This window comes from Nicotiana sylvestris, chromosome 6, assembly GCF_000393655.2.
Source record: "Nicotiana sylvestris chromosome 6, ASM39365v2, whole genome shotgun sequence".
Taxonomy (NCBI): Eukaryota; Viridiplantae; Streptophyta; class Magnoliopsida; order Solanales; family Solanaceae; genus Nicotiana; species Nicotiana sylvestris.
This window is the reverse complement of record NC_091062.1, coordinates 12,050,199-12,072,657: the sequence shown is the minus strand read 5'-3', so window position 1 is coordinate 12,072,657 and position 22,459 is coordinate 12,050,199. Positions and strand designations below refer to the sequence as shown.

Genomic DNA, 22,459 nt, shown 5'->3' with positions numbered 1-22,459 from the left:
CACTTATGGGAATATACTAAGTATGTTATTGTTGTTGTTGTTGGTTTTACATAGCTTCGGACGATGCAATATATATAGATATATATGGCTAGAAAATTACAAAATGCCAACAAATATTAAGTTTTGAACCAATAATTCCAAAAGCACAAATTTTTTAGTAACAAGAACATAATTATTGAGTCCATCAAATTTAAATTCTAAACTCGCCTCCGAGTACAGTATTGTCTGACTAACACGCGCACGCACACACGAAGCCCATAAGAAAGAGAAGAACCAGCTGGTGGCATTAATAGGGAATCTCGGTTTGATCATGTAATGACAATACCACAACACATGAAAGAGGTGATTTTTGATCTAATTCTAATCCTTCATCCCATGAGAAAGTTATGACGTTTAGAAACATAAAGGCAAAAGAACAATAATCACAAAAAGTCTTGTCTTTTCGTATCTTTCATAGAATTTTCTCCCTCACACCACACACGGACCCATATATATTACATATACACCAATATACAATATATATACCCATCATCTTTCTCCTCCTTCCACCATTAATCTTTCTTCCTTCAACCCCTCACCCCCACCCCCAATCCTAAAACCCCACTATATATACCCTCTTATCCCAACTCCAAAATCACCTACTACTTCTTTTCTTCTTACTTCTTTCCACATAATATTAAAATGTCTAAGCTTCTTTCTCCTAGTTATAACTTCATTATTTTCTTTATTATCAGTCGTTTAATGTCTATTATAGGAAAGTTAAAGCCATGGAATAATCCTTCTATTCCTTATGAAATTCTTTCCCTTGATATAGCTTCTAAACTTAGTACAAATTCAGATTCCATTAGTGAAACCTCCACAGATTTTGGGAAAATTGTTCAAGAAATCCCAGCTGCTGTTCTTTATCCTTCTTCTATTATTGATATAGTTGAGTTAATTAAATTTTCCTATGGTCTTTCTATCCCTTTTCATATAGCAGCAAGAGGTCATGGCCATTCCATTAGAGGACAAGCCATGGCACAAAATGGTGTTGTTGTGGAAATGAATTCTCTGAATAACAACAACAACAACAACAATAATATTAATAATAATAAAAATGGAAGTTGTGGAATTAGGGTTTCTTGGGATTCTTCTTTAGGGTTTTACGCTGATGTAGGAGGCGAGCAGTTATGGATTGATGTTCTTCGTGCTACCCTCGAGCATGGGCTTTCGCCTGTCTCGTGGACTGATTACTTGTACCTTACGGTTGGAGGTACTCTCTCTAATGCAGGAATTAGTGGCCAAACTTTCCGACATGGCCCTCAAATTAGTAATGTCCATGAAATGGACGTTATTACAGGTACATTTTCTTCTATTCAAATTATACAACTATCAAAAACTTACAGTCCAATAGTATTAATAAAAGTTTATCTCGCATAATAAACTATAAAGGTAAAAGGTTTATTTTTTTGTTTTTGGGTATTATATTTTGATGGAAAGTATTGTAAGTACATAAAAAAATGTGGGGAGATAGTCACTATCAAAACTTAGTTAAGATTGGAAACATGTCACATTTGGGGCCTAACAAAGTAAGACTCTTTTAGAAAAAAGTTTATACAGATATAGTTTTATTCTTTTTAACATGTAAAAGGATGTGCCTAGTATTCATTGATAGGTTGTGATGTCTCCTTTTCCACCTGGAAGATCTTGTAGGTAAGATTCACCTTATATTAAAATAAGATAGAAAATTCTATACTTAATTGCAAGTGGCAGGTCTAGATTTTAATTTCCTTAAATCACACATTTGGGAAATATATAAATATATTTTTGCATGATGTTAGTGATAATATAATAAATTAAATGATTATTTACTACTATATAATTTTTCTTCTCATGTTTTGGTTCAGGTAAAGGGGAATTTGTGACTTGCTCCAAACACAAGAATTCAGAACTGTTCTTTGCAGTTTTAGGAGGTTTGGGACAGTTTGGAATAATAACCAGGGCAAGAATTGTCTTAGATAAAGCACCAACAAGAGTAAGTACAATATACATACTTAAAGATTTTTAAAATCAACTTTAGTTATATACACTGACAACAGGGGCAGATCTAAAATTTCTAGAATACAGTTACATCACTGAACAAGTAAGAAAAAGTACTGAATGAGAATCAGTCTGTGTTCCTTTGGATAAGTAACTCATAATTCAATCAGTGCACCATTCAACCTTTTTGGAGCATGGGGGCCAACAGATAATATTAGATCAATTTTACGTAATATTTACATAAAATACCTAATATGTCGAAAAGACAATGGATTCATGTATAAAACCGACCTAAATCTGCCCCTGATTGACAAGTAGCTAGAATCTTTTTATACTATTCAAGAGGTCACGGGTTCGAACCGTAGAAACATCCTCTTGCAAAAATGCAGAGTAAGGCTGTCTACAATAGATCCTTGTGGTCCGGCCCTTCCCCGAATCCCGCGTATAGCGGGAGCTTAGTGCACCGGGTTGCCCTTTAGTATATTTTAACCAGCAATTGCATATTAAATATCATCTTTACCATCTCATCTATTAATGTTTACCGTAACGAATTATTTGTAATTATCTTATAAGTGACACTATTTTATTTTTATTTTTCTTATAGGTGAAATGGGTGAGAATGCTATATGCAGATTTCTCAAAATTCACAAAAGACCAAGAACATTTGATTTCAATTGATGGCCTGGATTATGTTGAAGGATCTCTAATGATGGAACAAAGCAGTCTAAATAATTGGAGATCTTCATTTTTCTCACCATCTAATCAGACCAAAATAGCTTCGTTGTTATCACAAAATGGCATTATTTATTGCCTAGAAATGGTCAAGTACTATGATGATCAGACTGCTAATACTGTTGACGAGGTACCAATTAATTACAGTTGGAATTATTTTTATAATGATTTAACTTATATATATCGATACTGTAAAATTATTAATGTATTTTAATTGATTATAGCATGTTATTTTACTACATTTACTATGTTACCAAACTAGATTTAATTACTCTAGATATAGTTTCCTATCATTGCAGGTCACATTTACCTAATAGTGCAAAAAAGTTATATATCGTCAGTCACATAAGTTAAACTCTTTGTACGACCTCGTAATTATCTAGAAACACCAAGAAAGATTAGACAGAACGAGAGCCTAGCTTGGAGCATTGGTTAAGTTATTCCCGTGTGACCTATAGGTCACGATTTCGAGTCGTGGAAACAGCCACTAATGCTTGCATTAGGATAGACTGTTTACATCACACCCCTAACGGTGCAGCCCTTTCCGATACCCTGCGTGAATACAGAATATTTTGTGCATCGGGCTACCTGTCCAAAAAAAATTATACAATTTTCTTAGCAATGTAGTATAACTAATTGTGGATAAATCATACAATATATAATTACTCTGATTTTTTTTTCTTATGCAGGAATTGAAGAAGTTGGTAAAAGGTTTGAACTTTTTGCCTGGATTTATCTTCAAGAAAGATGTCACATTTGTGGATTTTTTGAATAGAGTAAGAAGTGGAGAGCTAGAGCTACAATCAAAAGGACAATGGGATGTTCCACATCCATGGCTTAATCTCTTTGTACCAAAATCCAATATCATGGATTTCAATGCTGGTGTTTTTGTGGACATTATTCTCAGACAAAACAAGACAACAGGACCTATCCTTGTCTACCCAACAAGCAGGAAAAAGTACTCCCAAAAACTTTCTTTAATACTCTTTTCGTCCCATTTTATGTGAAGGCTTTTAACTGGATTAAATTTTTAAAAAGAAAAAAAGTCTCACTACAAAAAAATTAGAGTTAGCTACGAACTTCGTCGATAATCTGTCCCTAAATTGCTCGTAGCTAACGGAATTTTTTGATAATCTATCGCTAGTCTGTCGCTAAATAGGATTAGCGATAAATTTTTCAGTTTAGCTACAAAATTTGTCAGTCACTAATGTCTATCTTTTTTAGTAGTGTCTTAAATATGTAATTGTAGTGTAATGAAACTAAAAAGGACTATTTAGCTTATATTCACTGATAGTGTTATGAAACTTTATACTATTGGTATAATTTTGACATGTTATACACAAAAAGGTTACGTTTTATTTTACCAGTTTACTAATTCCACTTATTATGAGTAGTTGTAATTACCTTTTAAATAATTTGATCGCGTAAAATTATTTTACACTTTTTTTTTAATTGCAGATGGGATGAGAGGATATCTGCAGTGATACCAGAAGAGGAGACATTTTACTGTGTGGGGCTATTGCATTCAAGTGGATTTAATGACTGGAAAAATTTGGATGATCAAAATGAAGAAATCTTGAATTACTGTGATAAAGCTGGCCTCAAGATAAAGCAATATCTTCCACATTATAAAACAAAGGAGGATTGGATAAAACATTTTGGCAAAAAGTGGAATATTTTTCAACAAAGGAAAAGTCAGTTTGATCCAAAGATGATTCTATCACCAGGACAAAGAATTTTTAATTAGTTTTTTTTACCAATAAATAGTAGGATAAACATGGGCATGTACTTAGTGTATTGAGCTAGAAAGATTAATGTAGTTCAGTTCTTGATTTGTTTTAGTTGATGTATGATACCAATATTTTAAGTTTTGGTGAGCACAATTGTTCGATACTTGTATTTTTTATTTTAAGATTATCAAGCAAAATATATGACTATTTCAACACATAAACCCATATATATCAATAATTTTTCCCGAAGTAAAGGGGTCCGGTCAGTGGTGTAGCCACATACAATGAAGGGTGGTCGGTTAAATATCCTTCATCGAAAAACTATAGTATATATATAAAACATTATAATACACTTATAAATCAAAAATTACTTTTCATACAAGTATATTAAATCTTGAACACCCTTAGCGAAATTTCTGGCTTTGCGACTGGGTACGATAACCCCTCAACTCAATACATAGGTTCTCCTCTGGGTGGGAGGTCACAGCTACAAGATGTAATTAATCTAGATACGCATAAATTGGGCCGAATACCATTGTTATAAAATAAACAATGCCTTTAATTATCTGTTCGTTTGTACTAAATCTTTCAAAATTTATGCAAGGTTAAGCAAGTGGCAAAATTTCTCTAAGGTACCACCCCATAAACCCTCCCCCACCCCCACCCCCCACAAAAAGAGAAAAAGAAAACATAGTTAAATGGACACTTTTCTAAGAAAAATTCGACAATGATGATGAAATCTACTTTCACACGAGGCAACTATGATGAATATAAAGCTTTTATTATTCTTCTTCCTAAACTTTGTGGTTGTCCATTCTTTTTCTTGTTTTTATTAACATATATATATATCTATATTGAAAAGCTGTGGAAAAAGTAAAATATAAAACAAAAAGCGATTGAAATAAATAAAGCATATGGTAACGGGGCAGGACAATAAGCGATAATTAATCCTGAGATTAAATTTGAGATGAGTTTATTTCGTGTTTGATTGGGATAAAATCGTAAAATAATTAATTCTAGAATTAGCTATTCTGGATGAAAGCTCAGGAGCAATACTAAGTTTAAATATTTTGTTATAAGAAAGGATAAAAAAAAAATGAGAATTTAGATAAATGATTATGTTGGGAATAAACAGGCAGAATGTTGGATTGTTGATGAAAGGCAAAAGGTTGCTAAATTAACATTTAAAGTAAGTGCATGCAAGTAAGAAGTAGCCATATCTTATCTTTGCCTACTTTTTTACCTTTGTGGCTGCTGTCTTTATTCTTTCTTAGACTTTCTAGAATCGCAGATTCTCCACCTCCTCTCTCTGTTTGTTTTTTTCTTTTTCTTTTTTTATGATTTTTCTCTTTATGTATATTAGCATTGGTATCTCAAATCTCGATTACTTTAAATTTGCAGCGCGTAAGACACATTATAGGGGAGAGTCTTTTATTACATTCACGGAACTCGAACCCGAAACCTCGGATTAAAGATTGACATACTATATCCATTTCACAAAATTCTTAATGGTTCTTTCTTTCATGTTGTCTTCTTAAGTTTCTTTTTTGTTTTTCTTTTTTTCCTAATTTATTGCTCCTATTATATATCTGGAAACACTAAAATTTATTCTATTCTTCTGGAAAGAACGACACTGAAAGAGCAATAGTCAAATTAACTTATCAAATATATTACTCCTATTGTTTGCAAATTTTTCCATTTTCTATTTTATTAAATATTTTTTTTCTTTTTCTCTTTTCCTTTTTACTGGTTTAATTTTGAAAAGTGGCCACAAAAGTGGTTTTGTGCAAATCAGCCAGACGCACCAAACTATCATCCACTTTTATATCCAACGCAACAAATACACATTCTGCATCGTTTGTGCGATAGATGAGAGGTATCTATGGTATGATGTTGATAACAAATACAAAACGTCCTGCCAGTAACAAGCCAACACTATCCCAACAGTTCTTATATTTTTTTTAGTTTCCAACCCTGTTTTTGGTACCCGCACTGGGATTCAACTTAATTTGGATTTGCACCAAAAAATTCTATGCTGAGGGTAAAGCGCTCCCTAACAAAGGTGACTTCATAGCCACCGCTCGAACCTGAGACATCTAATTAATGATAAAGGAGCACTATCCTAGTAGTTCCTCAACCACAAAAGCACCTTAATCAAAAGCTAAGTGAATCTTTGCTTAAGATGGAAACAAGTGTATTATTACAAGTTCCATACCACAGAGTTCTATTACACACACCAAATAAATTTAGTATTATGTCTTTAGACTAGATAAAGGCGCAGCCGCAACTTGAACAAAAATTAGAACCATACATATATATCCATCGATATAATTGCAAAGAGGTGCAGCTCGACGAATTGCTCAGACTTGATTTATGGCAAGAAGAGGTGCAGCACGACAGATTGCTCTGACTCAAGTCTCATCGAAATTCTCTTTTCCGGAATGTGGTTCCTTCAAACATGACTGTTGCTTCAGGCTCTTCAGGGCAATTGGCTTATGCCTTCACTTTTTCTTGCTTCATGAGTTGTATAAATTCCCCGAATACTGCCCAGGTAAAGAAAGGATACAATGAGAATTTTGACATAATTATGCCTTGATTCAAGTAGCTGCATTCACATTCAAGCAAATCTTGGTTTACTCTACAAATAATTAGACTCTTTTATCATTCTATTTGTCTCAAAGTTCCATTGGAAACTGTAATATGAGAGACCTATCATGAACACAAGACCAGCTGGAAATACTTTGACTTAGCCAGCAAAATTTATTTATATGAAGATTGGCCTAGACAGCAGAATCCGAACTTCGGATTCAATCAAAATAAAGTAGTTATTCAGAATTTTTCTTTTGTAGAAGTGATTGGCCATGTAACATCATTATTCTCCAGATTGTACTTAATTGTCTTCGTAAATCCTCATACATACAGCTATATTTGTTACAAGTTAACAGCTAAAGACAACCAATGAACAATTTGGCCGAGGTTTTTTGTGTACGAGAAGATCAAGTCAGGATATGTTTACCAGGATCTGAATCATGAGGTCCTGGAGATGCTTCGGGATGGTATTGAAGTGACATCAGCTTCATTTTAGAGGAGGCAAGACCAGCACAACTTCCATCATTTAAATTTACATGAGTCACCTCTACACCTTCTGGAAGAGACTCAGGGTCAACAGCGTAGTTGTGATTCTGCAGAAAATATGGAAAGCAGTCAAGTTTATAAAATGTAAAAATTATATTACAAAGTGAATACCCGGCTAAAAGTCTGAAGTACTAACTGCTCTAATTTAAACTAAAAAACTAGACTCTCATCATCATGCTTCGAAAGTAGTACTTAAAATGGAAGTAAATATTGATGCAACTGTATGGAAAATTTTGGGAATTTACACAAAGCAGCATTCAGCTAGAGTTTGCTGTTTAACATACCTGAGCACTGATCTCGACGCAGCCATTTCGAAGGTTTCGAACAGGATGGTTTCCTCCATGATGACCAAATTTCATTTTGAATGTCTTACCCCCCAATGCTTGACCAAGTAACTGGTGACCCATACAAATGCCAAAAACAGGAATTTTTCCAATAAGTTCTTTTACCGCTTCAACTGCATAGGGAACTGCAGAGGGATCTCCTGGCCCATTGCTGAAGAGAACCCCATCGGGTTTCATCTTTAGAGTTTCAGACGCTGGCCATGTAGAAGGAACAACAGTGATTTTACAGCCATAGGATGCTAAGCGCCGAAGTATATTATGCTTGATTCCAAAATCATATGCAACAACCTTCATCCACCAGATGGACAAGATATTAGTTACCACAGCAATATTTTTTTTTTCCAGAATCTAATAAACTCTAACTATACTGACATTAAAAGTTTCTTTATTTCTTCCATTATCATTAAAATCCCAATCTGAGGCTGTTCTATCAACCCATTCATAAGGAGATTTGCATGAAACACCACTGATTAAATCCACACCTGCATAACGTAATATGTTAATAATAAAAAAAATTCCATTCAAAATAAATAAATTTCCACAATCAGAAGAAACAAGGACAGTAACTTACCCACAATGTCCCATGTACGAGACATTTCGAGAAGTTCTTCATCAGTTTTTGAATTTTCCGTGCTCAGGACTCCAATGAGGCTTCCGTCTTGTCTCAATCTTCGCGTAATTGCGCGAGTGTCTACATCATCTGTTACACGGTAGTACAGCCAAATGATCAGAGAATTTGAATTCCTCAGTTTACATGGAAGTGAGAAGTAGTCTTGTACAGGACATAGAGGACTTACATATACCCATGATGTTCCTTTTAGCCAAATACTCATCAAGTGTCTCTTTGCATCTCCAATTTGAGGTGCTGAGAAATACGCAACAGATAACAATAAACATCATATGTTTGATGACTGATTTAAAAAGCAGGGAATAGAGACCAAACCTGATGCTTAAACTTCTAATGACTAATCCTGCAAGAAAGCACTGCATCGATTCTTCATCGCCTGCCAGAGAAATTCCAAGAGTCAAAAAATTATTCAAACAAAAGTAACAGTTAGTCATGAAGAAAACTCTACACGCACCAAAATTGACCCCAGTATTCCCGATATGAGGGTTCGTCATCAAGACAAACTGGCCTGCATAACTGGGATCAGTAAGGATCTCCTGATACCTGCAATATCAGGAAATACAAATAGCTAGTAAATTAGACACCAAGAACAATTTGAAAAAAAGAAAAGAAAAAAGCATCAATGAAGAAAGAAAAGAAAGTAGAGAGCAAAGAAATCATTATTTTTTCTGCATGCTCTGAATAAATCTATGAGGTACATCAAGCATTCAGAATACAGGTAGCAAAGATAATTTAGTAAATAACTTATCCATTATGAACGTAATGTTTCATAAATTAATAAGCAAAAGAATTTGTGTTACCCAGTTAAGGATGTATTAAAAACAACTTCTCCAACTTGGGTTCCAGAAGCACCAAATGATTTGGCCTTCCAAATTGAACCATCCTCGAGAACAAGTCTAGCATCTGCTACCTTCCATGGTCTTTCAACCAGACCTGCAGCTCATCCATAAAAATTTTGATTCATTCAGAGTTCTAATATTCTCTATAATTTGAAACAAATCTAAAATAAGGAGAATAAAAGGTCCTTGAGCTCATAAAATCAATTGACAACAATATATACTAAAAACAAACTTAATAGTACTGAGTCTAAAAAAGGGAACGATTAGACTCAAACCACATGTCAAGACAGGGCTAAAATGTCCCAGCTTATGGAGTAACTAAACAAAGCATATAACCCTCAGGGGTTGGCCTGGTGGCAATTGACTTGAGCCTTGGGGTTTGCTCCCTTTCAAGGTCTCAAGTTCGAAACCCACTGGGTGCAAACAATTTCTGAGGGCCATCGGACTGGGTAAAACCTGAATTAACCGCGGTGCACTTGCGGGAAACTCCTTGCTGAGGCCTGTGCACCCCCGGGAATAGTCGGGGCTCGAAGAGACTCGGACACCCAGTGCAAATCAAAAAAAAAAACTAAACAAAGAAGATGCCAAAATCCAGAAAAATACAACAATATCTCACTTCACATATTTAACTCCATTGTCCCTTCCAGATATAGATAGTTACTTCACCATAGGTGTAACTTAATCGTTAACATTTTGCTCTTTAAAAGATTTTGTTCCTCATCTATATTTTTTACAATCACCTTTAATGAAATATAGGGTGTCAAGAACAATTATAACTCAACCAAGAATAATACAAAGAGCATGATTACAAGTCTTTTTGACTACTACCAAAAGAAACAATATTTTCTCTTTGCTTTTCTTAGATCTCTGTAAAAAATTTCCCATTCCTAGTTTTATTTGCTCGAAATCTCTTGAAGTTGATGTCAAGATTTAAATTTAGAGGGATTAAAACGAGCTTGAACTAAGAACAGAAGGACAGTGGGATGTAGTTGAGTTAGAAAACAAAAGAATATCATCCCATATTTCCGCAGACATAGCTATGTTTGTATATACACAAACAGTCATCCACTATTTCTCACCCTCACTATCATCTCACGCAAAATCACTTATAATGTATATCAGTTGCAGCCAACTGTACTAGTTACTACATTAGAATAGCACAATCAGCTCCTTGACTATGTGTCACACTTTCTTCCTCCATGTCTTCCAATATTTTCTAATAATTTTGCTGCAGGACAATAAATTCAACAAAAAAAACAGAAGAATTCAACAAAGCATAGCAGTTGATAATTGACAGAAAGAGAGAAAAAAGACAAACCAGAGGGTGCACCATCAGAGGAAAGGATTTTAGAACATCTAACAGTGAAAACCCTAAAATTTGCAGACTTTTTATTAGAAAACAATGCGCTGGTTATTGTCGTGGTGGACAATGGATTCTGAATCCTAATCGAACAATCCATAGCGCTTTCTGTAACTATACAATTCTTCTTCCTTATTGCTGCTTCTGGATTTGGGAAATTGAAAATATTAAAATGGAGCCCTAGTTAGGTGGGCTTTTTACTAATTGGGCGTTAAAGTGGAATGGAGTCCTACGCGTAAGATTTGCACCAGGTAGCCTATTTTAAGGGTGCTATTTAAAATCTATTCAAATTTTCAATTTTTTTGAATTTTAGCCAAATAAGACAAACTTCGTACCTGCACTTTTAGGTCAGAGACTCAGACGTGTTTGAAGAAGAGGGCAAGCTACTACTTCTATTGCTTCTTTTAATTCCAATGTCCAAACTTCACTATTTGTATTACTTGTAGCATTTAGTTGTATAAATTGGCACCAGGCTACATCTTCTTACATCTGGTAGCCACTTTTTGCACCTCTTTCTAAACTTTAGTCTTTTTTTAAAAAAAAATATTAAAATTTTAATCTGTTTTAATAAATTTTAATCTACTCGTGCTATTGTTGTTTATTATTTAAACTTTTGGGTATGAAATTTTGAACTGCTATAACCTAACTTTTTTATCAAAAGTTTTGAAGGTTGAATTATCAAAACCAAAACTTGTAATTAAGGTCAGCCATAATCTAAATTCAACTAAAATATATGTTGTGCGGATTCTCTAAATATGTTATCGCTTTTATGTCGGATCCTAAAAAAATGCACTACTTTAAAAGATTCGACATGCACTCACGGAATTTTTAAAGAGTTTGAACAAAGTAGATTGAGACTACGTTGATCTAAAGCGGCTCAATTATTAAAATATTTGTAAACTTCGGTTATTCTTTAAATAGAGTCCTCTAAAAATGGCTATTTGTGCACTTTACAATAGGCCCCGTACTCGCAATTCTCTCTCGTTTTCTCTCTGAGCTCTCACAAGCTCACTCAGTCATGGCTCCTCTCAGAATTCTCCTCTGTGGTGACGTACTAGGCCGTCTCAATCAGCTATTCAAGCGCGTTTCTTCGGTTTTTCTTCTTCTCTACTCTCATTATTTTCGAGTCGAACTATATATATATATATAGCACACACACAACACACACTCATTCGTAGCTCACTGATTCTAAATTGGTGGATTTGCTGCTGTGTGTAAATATCAACTATTTACTGTATAGCTGAATTTTAACTCTTCAGGTGAACAAATCAGCTGGTCCATTTGATGCTCTATTCTGCGTGGGCCAATTTTTCCCGGATTCAATTGAAGGGCTTGAGGAATTCAATGGATACATTGAAGGCAGCTCCAAAATTCCCATACCGACCTACTTTATTGGGGACTATGGCGTCGGGTCCCCGAAAATTTTGTCAGCAGTATTGAAGGACCCGAGTAATCAAGGGTTTAAGATGGAGGGTTTTAGAGTATGTGACAATTTGTTTTGGTTGAAAGGCAGTGGAAAATTTGAGCTTCATGGTAAGAACCTTAATTAGTAGTACCTCGAAAGCACACTAATTTTATGTCCTTAGTGAGAGGCGGGTTTAGTATTTAAATTTGACGGATTCAACTTTTATATTCTCACTACTGAACTTATTGTACTTTTGTAATTATGAGTTTAGAACTTAATACATTTGACATATTGTGATTACCTTGATATATATATCTATATAACGTGTAAAAAATATTGGGTTATGAATAATGCATCCGCCCCTAGCCTTAGGTAATCACTTCCACATCAAGAGCATCGGTCCAGAGGGAATATGTAGATCAGAAATCGTATGGAATGTTCCCTTTTAACATATTCTGCTAAATTATTAACCCGATGTTGTATTGACTTAAAGATAGTGGAAATTTGCAACATTTCCATGTTATACATTGTGAAATAATGACGCCTAAGATTTGAAAGTTGAAAGTTAAAGCTTATGAGAATGTCTAAGCATTGTGTAATTTAATATATCCAAAAGGAAATCTTGTTGTGAGCACATCTAAACATTGAGCAATTCATTGTAATTTCGTGAAAAAGTGTATTTTTCCCCCATTGATTTGGGATTTGAGGCTTAGTTGATTAACCGATTGATTAATATAATTGTTGTTGTAGTTACTATATTTTTTTTAAACTGCATTTAGTCCAAGATAACTACCTGTTCTCCGTTAATCTGGAATATTCTTCCTATTGTGTGTTTAGCTTGCTTTGTGAGATTAGAATCTCACCAAAGAGCAAGTGTTTGTGCTAATATCTGATGTCTCTATCGTGAATTAGAGAGGCTAAAGAAGTTAGGTTTGTCTCGTACTCTCGTATCGAATTATTGTTTTCTTGGCCCCAATGTTTTTAGACTTTGTGTTTGATGTGATATCTGATTTATACTGTACTCATGCTTAGGGTTATCTGTGGCATACTTATCTGGTAGGCGATCTCCAACTGGAGCTCAATTTGGAACATACAGTCAAGACGATGTTGATGCTTTGAGGGCTTTAGCTGAGGATCCGGGAACAGTAGACATATTTCTTACATATCCTTTGGTTTTATATTGGTCACCCTCTTTTTCTGCACTGCACCCCCTTTTGACCACTCCATGCAATGACTTTGATTTCCTTAATCAAAAACACTAATGAATGGCCCAGTGGAGTCACAAATGGAGTGACATCAAATGTTCCTTCAGAAATTTCTGATTCATCTGGTAGTGATCCCACAGTGTCAGAATTAGTAGCTGAGATTAAGCCTCGGTAAGTAATCATATTTTTACAAAGTGCAGTTCACTTATTGGATATATTAGTCGTGGGCAATCAAGTTCTTTGTTCTTGAGCTTCGTTTCGACATTTCTTCACTACCTATTGAGAAGCAAATTTGAATCTTTAAAATTTGGAATCAATAGCTATGTTGTATTTCTCATTAAAAAGAATTGTGTGCTACAAAATCAATTGTATGTATATACTATAGGCTGCCACTAACTCTTTTATAAGATTCTACTTATTTTCCTTATCCATTAATAGTGCAAGCTTCATTTAGACCTAGGCTGGGCTGGCATTACATAGTTAATTTGAGGTGATATGTGTCATGACCTTCGTAGTTTCTTGCTTGAACTAGCAAATCTTCTCCAAAAGTTTCATTCCAAGTGGATGTGTTTATCCTTGATATATTTAGGCTTCACCTAAAGTAAAATTAAGCTGTCGGGATTAGCATTTGGCAGTCAGCTTACTGAATGTCAATTTGAAAAAATAAGTAAAAGTTCTTAAAATGTATTTCCTCGTTGTTGAAGAATTCACAATGTTCTGTTAATGTGAATGCTCCAACAGACTCTATCCTGTGTGCATGTCTGGAGTGGTGGTAAACAACCTTTTTTCTGTTGCTTTCTAGTTCTTTCTTTGTTTGAATGAACCAGTACTTTTTATTTAGATCTACTTTTTTTTTTTGGATGATCGGTCCGGGGCCGATCCTTTGGACCAACCGCAGCCTTCGAAACTCGGCGGATAATGGGGCCGCCCCTCTACCCTTCTCCACTTAAATACCCGGCTTTGCTTTGCATGGTGTGGGGCTTGAACCTGTGACCTAAGACACAAAGCCACCACCCTTTGCCACTTGAGCTAGGCCCTGGGGGCATTTAGATCTATACTTTGCTGCCCTATAAATCTATAGAATGAATTTTTCTCCAACTAAAATTGTACCGCTGGTAGGTATCATGTTGCAGGAACTATGGGTGCATACTTTGATCGTCAACCATATGCTAATGTTGATGCTCTACACGTAACTCGCTTTCTGGGCTTAGCTCCTGTTGGAAATAAAGATAAACAGGTATTACAACCTTTGATATTTGATTTAAATTTCCTGCTTCTGAAACTTATCTCTGCTTCCTAAGCAGTTCTATTACATATCGAGAATGCTTTACCAAACATTATTATTTCTCTAGTTTCAGTGGCTGTGTCACCCTTTAACACACAGACACGCATTCTCTCTCTCTCTCTCTCATTACTTTGCAACACAGTTTAACGTTTAGGGTCAAACTTGTTGATTATGTGCATATTCTCAAAATGCTATAGTAAAACACTTAAGATCTAAAATTCTTATGTAGTTTGCAAGTTTTCAAATGTCATTATCAGAAATTAATTAAGGCAAGTAATAGATCTCAAAACTAGGAAGTTTCCTAGAATTTCACACTTATCCTTCAATGGGCATACAAGTCTTTGACAAAACGAGAGACGTCTGCTTTCAAATGCTGGATTTGATATCACTGTAACAATGAGAACTAAAACCTTAATCTCAACTAGTTGATATTGTGCAAATGCATCCTCTACTTCTATTGTGTTGTGTTCTTAGCTTCTAGCTAAGTCTGCATTCATTCCAAAAGATTATAGGTCCTTAAAGACAACTTCTCTCCATATTATTTTAGGTCTACCTCATTCCTTTTTTATCATTTTGAATCCTCATTTTATGCATGAATGCTTTGCAGAAATTTATTCATGCAATATCCCCCACTCCGGCATCAACAATGTCGAAAACTGAACTTAGGGCAAAGCCACCAAACACTACTTTATCTCCATATACCATTGTTGGCAAAGCAGCCCCACATGATGGAGCAACGAAGAGGTCCGGTGATAGTACGCCTGAGTCACAGTATTGGAGATATGATGTATCTCAGAAAAGGCAGAAACATGGAGATGGTAATGGTGACAGACTCTGCTTTAAATTTGTCTCTTCTGGCTCTTGTCCAAGAGAGAAGTGCCACTTTAGGCATGATGAAGAAGCTATGCAGCAGTACTCAAGTGGTGTGTGTTTTGACTTTCTCAACAAGGGAAAATGTGAAAGAGGTCCTGATTGCAACTTCAAGCACAGTTTGCAGGAAGAAGGTGGCAGATCAGCGTCTGGTGCAGCAAACTCTAACAGGTTGATATTTATAGAACTACTACTTGTTTTTTCGTGATGGCTTTGGTGTGTCACTTTGTGAGCCTTCATTAATACTTCCTATTTCTTTACATGATAAATCTGGCTGTTGTGGGAACTTTCACTTTTCAGATCTAGAGAATGTTGGTTTTGTTTGTCAAGCCCGAATGTTGAGTCACATCTCATCACTAGTGTTGGAGAATATTACTACTGTGCACTTGCTAAAGGACCTTTATTACCAGATCATGCACTGATTATGCCCATTGAACATACCCCCAATACATTATCTCTTCCACAAGAATGTGAAAAGGAATTGGAACGTCTTCAAAACAGCTTCAGAGCTTACTTCAAAAAGCAAGGGAAGGAAGCAATTTTTTTTGAGTGGGTATTTAAACGAGGAAGTCATGCCAATCTTCAGGTGTGGAAAAATTTACATTTCATGTATTGCGATGATGTATGCCTGTGTTACTGATTATTTAAAAAATAAGATATGTCTGTATTACCATCTTTGAAACTGTCGCTAAAAGTTTGTTTATTAGCATAACTTAATTTTAATTTATTTGCTTCTTGTTGTTGTTTCAGCTATAGTAGCACTCTACTTTCATAAGATATGGTAGCAGTTTAACCAATATTTCAGACAAACTTGAATTCTTGTTTTCTTTATGTATCAAGTACCCTTCCAAGCATAGTTCAGTGGGCATAAGGTGTTGCAGTAGCTTGTACTGACAGAAAAAGGTGTTGCATAGCAGCTCGTACGTGTATTGTTCTGTTTGAGATCTACGGCTTTAGGAACTCTGAGTAAACACAGAACTTATCCTTAGTATTGGGTTTGATTAGAAAACCTCCCACAGAGTGCCATTACTTGATCGTTTTCTCTCAGTATTCAGTTCTTTGTGAAAGAGCTGTCAGCGCTCATCAGTCGCAGAGAGGCATACACCATGAGGCACAAACATTACCAAACTGGAATTAGTATCTATATTTGAAGTACGAGTGAGAGATCAAATTGAATGAAAAATGTAAGCGAATTACCAGAAAGCTTGTAAAAAGCTGCACGGGAAATTAGACGCTATTCAGACCTTAAAAGCTACATGACAATGGAACAGGCCCTTGCTTTTCACATTTTACAAAAGATTGTACATATTCATGCACTTTCTTTGTGCTCTTTTGTTTGAATTAAATATTTATTGGTTTGAAAAGGAAAAAAAGGGGAGAAAATGCTCTGTTTGTGGAAACTGATTAAAGCTTTAGTACGAGTTACCCAAGTGGTGGTTAAGAAGAAAGACCCAGTCAAGGATCATGTGAATGACGCTCGTCATGTGAGGCTTACATCAAAGACACCCAATGAGGCAGAGCCTTAAAAAACATAGACATGCCTTAACTTACATCTTTTAGAAGTATGTGTTTAATTGTACACCTTGGGGCAAATTGCAGCTGCCTTGCCTTAATGGCTCAATCTCCTTTTTTAACATTGATGAATGATGCACAATTATGTAATTGTTATTCTCATTTCACAATTCTTTTGTCCATTATTCTTTCATCTTTATAACTACTTATTTTCCATTATCTTAATCTCCACACTTTGTGTATCTTGTAGGTTGTTCCTATTCCTTCGTCCAGGGCATCTTTGGTTCAAGATATTTTTAACTTGGCTGCAGAAAAATTGGGATTCAAATTTACCATAATTAAAGGTATGGTAACTGACTTTTGTATTGCACTAAGTCGCGCGGACTGTTCGATTTTGGTGCCGTCCCCGTTTCGATACGAGACGGGAACGGGAGCGGGATACGTCCCGGATTCGGTCAACTGACGTCGGACATTTTGACTGGAGTCCATCAACAAATTTGGGAGAAAAACTGAGATTTTGATTTCTCAAAATCAAAAATAAAACAGATTTAGGAGAATGAAAGAATAATGTCCATCTTGGAGAATGAAAGATTGAATTCTACAATATTCTTGTAAGTTTTTCACATAATATCTCTCAAAATTTACAATATTTTTATAGCTCTATTTTTTATTAGCCGAATCCCCGCATCTGTATCCATATCCGGATCCACACCCCTGAATCTTAAAATTTAGATTTTGCCGAATCCGATACTCGGATCCGTTCTAGTATCGGATACCCGCACGCGAGTCCGAACAACTTAGGTATTGCACAAGGCCATGGAGTTAGAATCCCTGCCCCATTCCCCAACCAGATAATAGAAGAAAACTGGTTAAGGACTTGATCAAAATGAAAACTGGTAAAGGTAGGGATGACAGAACAGTGGAAAAAAGCAGCTCAACTCTGCATTCATGCCTCAGCCTTGGCTATTCTTCGTTGTCCTTCAATGCCTCATCACTAAGGGTGTTAATGGTTCGGTTCGGTTCGGCCGGATATTTTTAAAATTTGTACCATATTATTCTATTATGTATAACCAAAATTATTCTTTTCGAAACCATCCCGATTATGTCGGTTTCTCTTATGTACGGTACGGTTTGGTTAATTTTCTATATTTTTTTTATATATCGTGTAAAATTCACCAGTAGAAATAGAATGCAATAACATATTTTCTTTTATAGGACGTAGCAAAACTCTCTAAACATTTTTACTCTTTAAAGGGTGATGAATTAAAACAAATGAAAGATGGTTAGACTATAAATCCATCAACTGTTCTACAACAGCGTAAAAGAAACCAAGCAAAGGCAAAGAAAATATAAATCACACGAGTGGAAAGATATTAACCAAGTTGGGACTCAAGAATAAAGTCTATAGAAGATTAAATATTCAAAAAGATAAATCTAAATTATATGAACGGAAACATATTCGATATATTGTAGTTTGCTACTCATAATTTCTAGAATACTTTGTGCCTTGCTAATATACTTGAAATAACTTAGTTTAAGTAGAAGTAGCATAATCGGTTTTAGTAATTAGTGTTTTGAGTTTAATTACTTGTTGACTTGTAACAGTTTTCATAATTCCAAGGCCCAAAGAAAAATTTAATGCATTTATTATTTTTAAACTTACTATATAAATATATTTTTCACATGTAAAACTTATTCAGTACGGTTTGGTATTTTTTCGGTTTATTTTTATAAAATAAAAAGCATACCTTAATTATCGGTGTGGTTATAGATTTATATAAAAACCTACGGTTTCTTTAAAAGAAACCTAAAAATCAGTACCGTGCGGTACAGTTTGGTCGGTTTAGTCGGTTTTGGAATATCCATTGACCCCCCCCCCCCCCCCAATCACTGCAGATGCTCAAAATTCTAATTTCTCATTATATCCTTTTCTCCTCCGTTCTCTGCTAATTGGAAATGTGGGTTAGCAACTTAGCATGGTTATGGACGAAACCGCATGGATTTAAAAATACTCCGCTCGTGCTTGTGCTGTTTTGCCTGTTAGTGGCATAGATTGTCTAGTGTGGGAGGGTGGGAGCAGTTCAGTCTAGAGATGACATTCATGTGGTGTTTTCTTTTTACTGCAGAAGGAAGACAAGCGTTGCGGACACAGTTTGACAGAAGTTGCAGCTTATTTTATGTTGAAGTTCCTGGAGGTGGTATTTTGTCACATGTTGTGGAGGAGAATGAAAAATTCCCAGCTCAATTTGGTCGTGAGGTAAGATCTTTGTATATACCTGACAAGGGAGGATAGCCTAGTGTAAACGGGAGGAGCGTTGGCCCTCCACCTCAAGCAATGAGGTTGGAGTTTCGAGTGCCCCGGGGGGGGGGGATAGGATGTAAAAGTATGTAATTGAAATGGTTTATATATATATCTCTGGCAGGATGCACTTCCATATAAATTTTACCTAGGTTGATCTTGCATTCATCCCCTTATCTAATGATGTATCATGTGGCTAAACCTTTTGACAGTTGACGCTTAGTTTGCTTCCACTTTATGCAAAATATGTTTTAACAACTGTAATTTGCTTTGTTTTGCATGAATGTGTCACAGGTTTTGGCAGGCTTGCTAAATGTGGCAGATAGAGCTGATTGGAGAAATTGTAAGGATAGCAAAGAAGAAGAAATTAAAATGGTCGAGAGATTCAAGAGTGGATTTCAAGAATATGATCCAAATCAATAGGATATCCAAGAAAAATGCAACACGAGAGCTTTTCCTCTTGTGTTCTTCACCTTACACAACGTAGCATTATCTTGAGGTTCTCTTTGCTCCCGGCTTGGGTATAATTGCAAGTATTTGCAGTTCTTCATGCTCATGTGCTTGCTTTATGGTTGAACAGTGATATGATTATCTGAAAACATTTTTGCCACAGGAAAGGATGCAAATGTAACCGGATAGTAACTGCACATATTTAGACACCAACATTAGTTCAACAATTTGGTGTTATACTGAGAAATTCTGCACCTATTATGGAACTTCGGTCTACTTGCATAATGGACATTGGCCAAGTTGCTGCTAGGAGGTATAGCAGTTCAATTTTTATGTATGCTATACGTGTACACTCAGCTTGTCAGTTAGGCTATCGAGATAGTTGGACAAAACGTCGCAGAGCAGAACCATCCACTGTATGAATGTATGAATGGATCATGTATGAGCTTGTGAGTTTGTTTGCAAGTGTTTGAGATAAGATGCAATTTTAACTTTATTGTCCGACGGATGTGGTTCTTATTTGTTAGAAACATTACAAACTTTATTGACGGAACTGCTATCATGTTAACTGGTTCGCCAGAATAAAGTTTTATGTATTGTAACAAGTGTTCTTTCCATTCTGATGTGAGTTAAAAATCGTGGTACAGCAAAAGAATGAATTGCTGCTAAGATCTTGTTGTACAGAAGTCATTGCCACTCTGCGGAACATGTTTACGTCGAACTTTTTAACTGCAACAACTTAAATATACGCTATTGGAGCTGGAATTACTGCGGCTGCTGACACCAGACTTACCCTCCAATGGATCCTCGTTAAGGTATTTAGATTGTATTCATTCCAACTACCGAGTCTGGTATTGTTATTTATTGCCACTATTTCCCCGTGTCAGGATTGGGTAATTTGCGCGCCTGCTGCACGGGTGTTTAAAAGCATTGTCTGTATATAACTTTACAAAATAGCACGCACTGCAAGGGATAAATTAGCTCAGATTGGCCAAAGTTGCATTAGCGACGGGCGTGGAGTAAAAATTTACTGCACCTAGTATTTATATACAACCATACTAATTTACTATAACTAGTTTCTACATCGCACGAATATATTCAGTGAGGAAGGTTTATTTCAAAAAGAAAATCAAATTGTCTTCCATTTCTAAAAACACACAAATAACCAGAGACGAATTTCTATACCTACATGTAAATACGAAGAAAACTAGCGGCACCATAAAGTCCCGTCAAATCATTACCGTCTAGAGCTCTAATTTTTCGACCAAAGTAATTGTGAGTTTACCTTTTTGTCATTCCTTTAGAGCATATTCTACGGAGGATAATGTACTATTTTGAGATGATGTAATTATACATATGAATGTTAACCTTGCACATTTATTTCTTTTGATATTGACTTTTCTTTGGCTATAATTAGACGTGTTTTATTGCTCCTCTTTTAAGAGTTATTTTGGTTCTGAACAATTCAAGAGGCTCTTCAAGTCTATCTAAAGATATGTACAACACTTTGTAACAAATATCACTTCAAAAAAGAAATTAAAGTGACAAAGGATTTCATTGTTATCTCAATATAACGGAGTTATATGAACAAATCTCAGATGTACGCTATTACTCCTAAATCATACTATTCTCCCACTATAAAATTATACATATTTGCTAATATTATCCAATTAAGATTAGAAAATAATTAAATAACTTTGACAAAGCAATTAATAAAAATATGACATTTTCCCGTACAAGTCAAGGATCTTTATGCTTTTTTCCTACAAAATATACACAAACATATATATGTTGAGACCTTACCGTTCGAATCATATCCACTTACATATGCAAACATAATTACAGAAAGTCTATAACATACATACATACATAGCTATTGTTTATAATCTAGAGATAATAAGAAATCAGAAAGAAGTATATGAATAATATGTTTTACATCATTTTTGCAACTATCCCAAAATTATTAAATCATTGAACGTATACAATTTTGCTCCACAGGAAGGTGTAATTCTTGACCTAATTTTCTTAATTCCTCTTCTACAAGAAAAAAAGGGACAGATCACCACTGAGAGTAAAACATTAAACATTTGTTTCCCCAAAAATTAGTAAATTCTCTTGAAGTTTAGATCGTTAATGACGTTATTATTGAAAAATTTTGATTGATTATGTTGTTGATTGCTGCCTTCAAGATGTTGGGAATAAACCCCCCACAGAAATAATATTTACGGTAGTAACAGCGGAACAATAATATAGTACCGAAATACGGTAATCAACAAGAAAAAAGACACAAAGATTTTAACGTGAAAAACCCTTCTGAATAAGGGATTAAAATCACGAGCCCGAGAGGAGCAAAGTAATCCACTATAATGAGGAATTTTACACCCAGTAGTTCGAGTAAAATACTCCGGGGACCACTATACACTTAAAAGAAATAACCATCTTTTAAGATTCTCACCTCACTACAATATCTATTTTTCTTCACAGACTACATCGTATGTGAATACCTCACACCATTCTCTAACTCTCAGATATATTTTGCTCTGAGATTGGCGTATGAATGAGAAGTTGAAACCTTCCTTTTATAGGAAGAGTGACCGTCCACTCCAACCAATCAGAAGCATTGGTTCATTTGCAATTTGAATTGCA

The 22,459-nt window shown here is 35.2% G+C and overlaps 3 protein-coding genes across 7 annotated transcripts; 2 read left to right on the top strand and 1 right to left on the bottom strand.

Moving 5' to 3' along the window:
- Nucleotides 1-665: 665 nt before the first annotated feature.
- LOC104240791 (cytokinin dehydrogenase 3) lies at nucleotides 666-4,618 on the top strand. Its single transcript, XM_009795676.2, has 5 exons — nucleotides 666-1,339; nucleotides 1,887-2,014; nucleotides 2,624-2,881; nucleotides 3,441-3,709; nucleotides 4,210-4,618. Exons 1-5 carry the CDS (start codon nucleotides 682-684, stop codon nucleotides 4,496-4,498), a joined length of 1,602 nt encoding a protein of 533 aa, XP_009793978.1. The 5' UTR covers nucleotides 666-681; the 3' UTR covers nucleotides 4,499-4,618.
- Nucleotides 4,619-6,631: 2,013 nt separating this feature from the next.
- On the bottom strand, nucleotides 6,632-10,942 carry LOC104240792 (carbamoyl phosphate synthase small chain, chloroplastic). The gene is made up of 10 exons (XM_009795677.2): nucleotides 10,746-10,942; nucleotides 9,389-9,521; nucleotides 9,043-9,131; nucleotides 8,904-8,964; nucleotides 8,758-8,825; nucleotides 8,532-8,660; nucleotides 8,333-8,442; nucleotides 7,901-8,248; nucleotides 7,498-7,663; nucleotides 6,632-7,024 (listed from the first exon to the last, which is right to left on the bottom strand). Exons 1-10 carry the CDS (start codon nucleotides 10,885-10,887, stop codon nucleotides 6,975-6,977), a joined length of 1,296 nt encoding a protein of 431 aa, XP_009793979.1. The 5' UTR covers nucleotides 10,888-10,942; the 3' UTR covers nucleotides 6,632-6,974.
- Nucleotides 10,943-11,749: 807 nt separating this feature from the next.
- On the top strand, nucleotides 11,750-20,430 carry LOC104240793 (zinc finger CCCH domain-containing protein 64). Of its 5 annotated transcripts, none has more exons than XR_714538.2 (11): nucleotides 11,750-11,880; nucleotides 12,047-12,320; nucleotides 13,225-13,354; nucleotides 13,452-13,568; nucleotides 14,517-14,634; nucleotides 15,290-15,723; nucleotides 15,853-16,138; nucleotides 17,315-17,408; nucleotides 19,191-19,321; nucleotides 19,658-19,862; nucleotides 19,977-20,430. XR_714538.2 is itself a non-coding variant. In XM_009795678.2 (10 exons), exons 1-10 carry the CDS (start codon nucleotides 11,806-11,808, stop codon nucleotides 19,784-19,786), a joined length of 1,788 nt encoding a protein of 595 aa, XP_009793980.1. In that variant the 5' UTR covers nucleotides 11,750-11,805; the 3' UTR covers nucleotides 19,787-20,430. The 5 variants fall into 5 exon arrangements, 1 of the variants encoding a protein (XP_009793980.1); XR_714536.2 differs by having other exon boundaries at nucleotides 19,658-19,884; XR_011400429.1 differs by having other exon boundaries at nucleotides 19,658-19,892.
- Nucleotides 20,431-22,459: the final 2,029 nt, after the last annotated feature.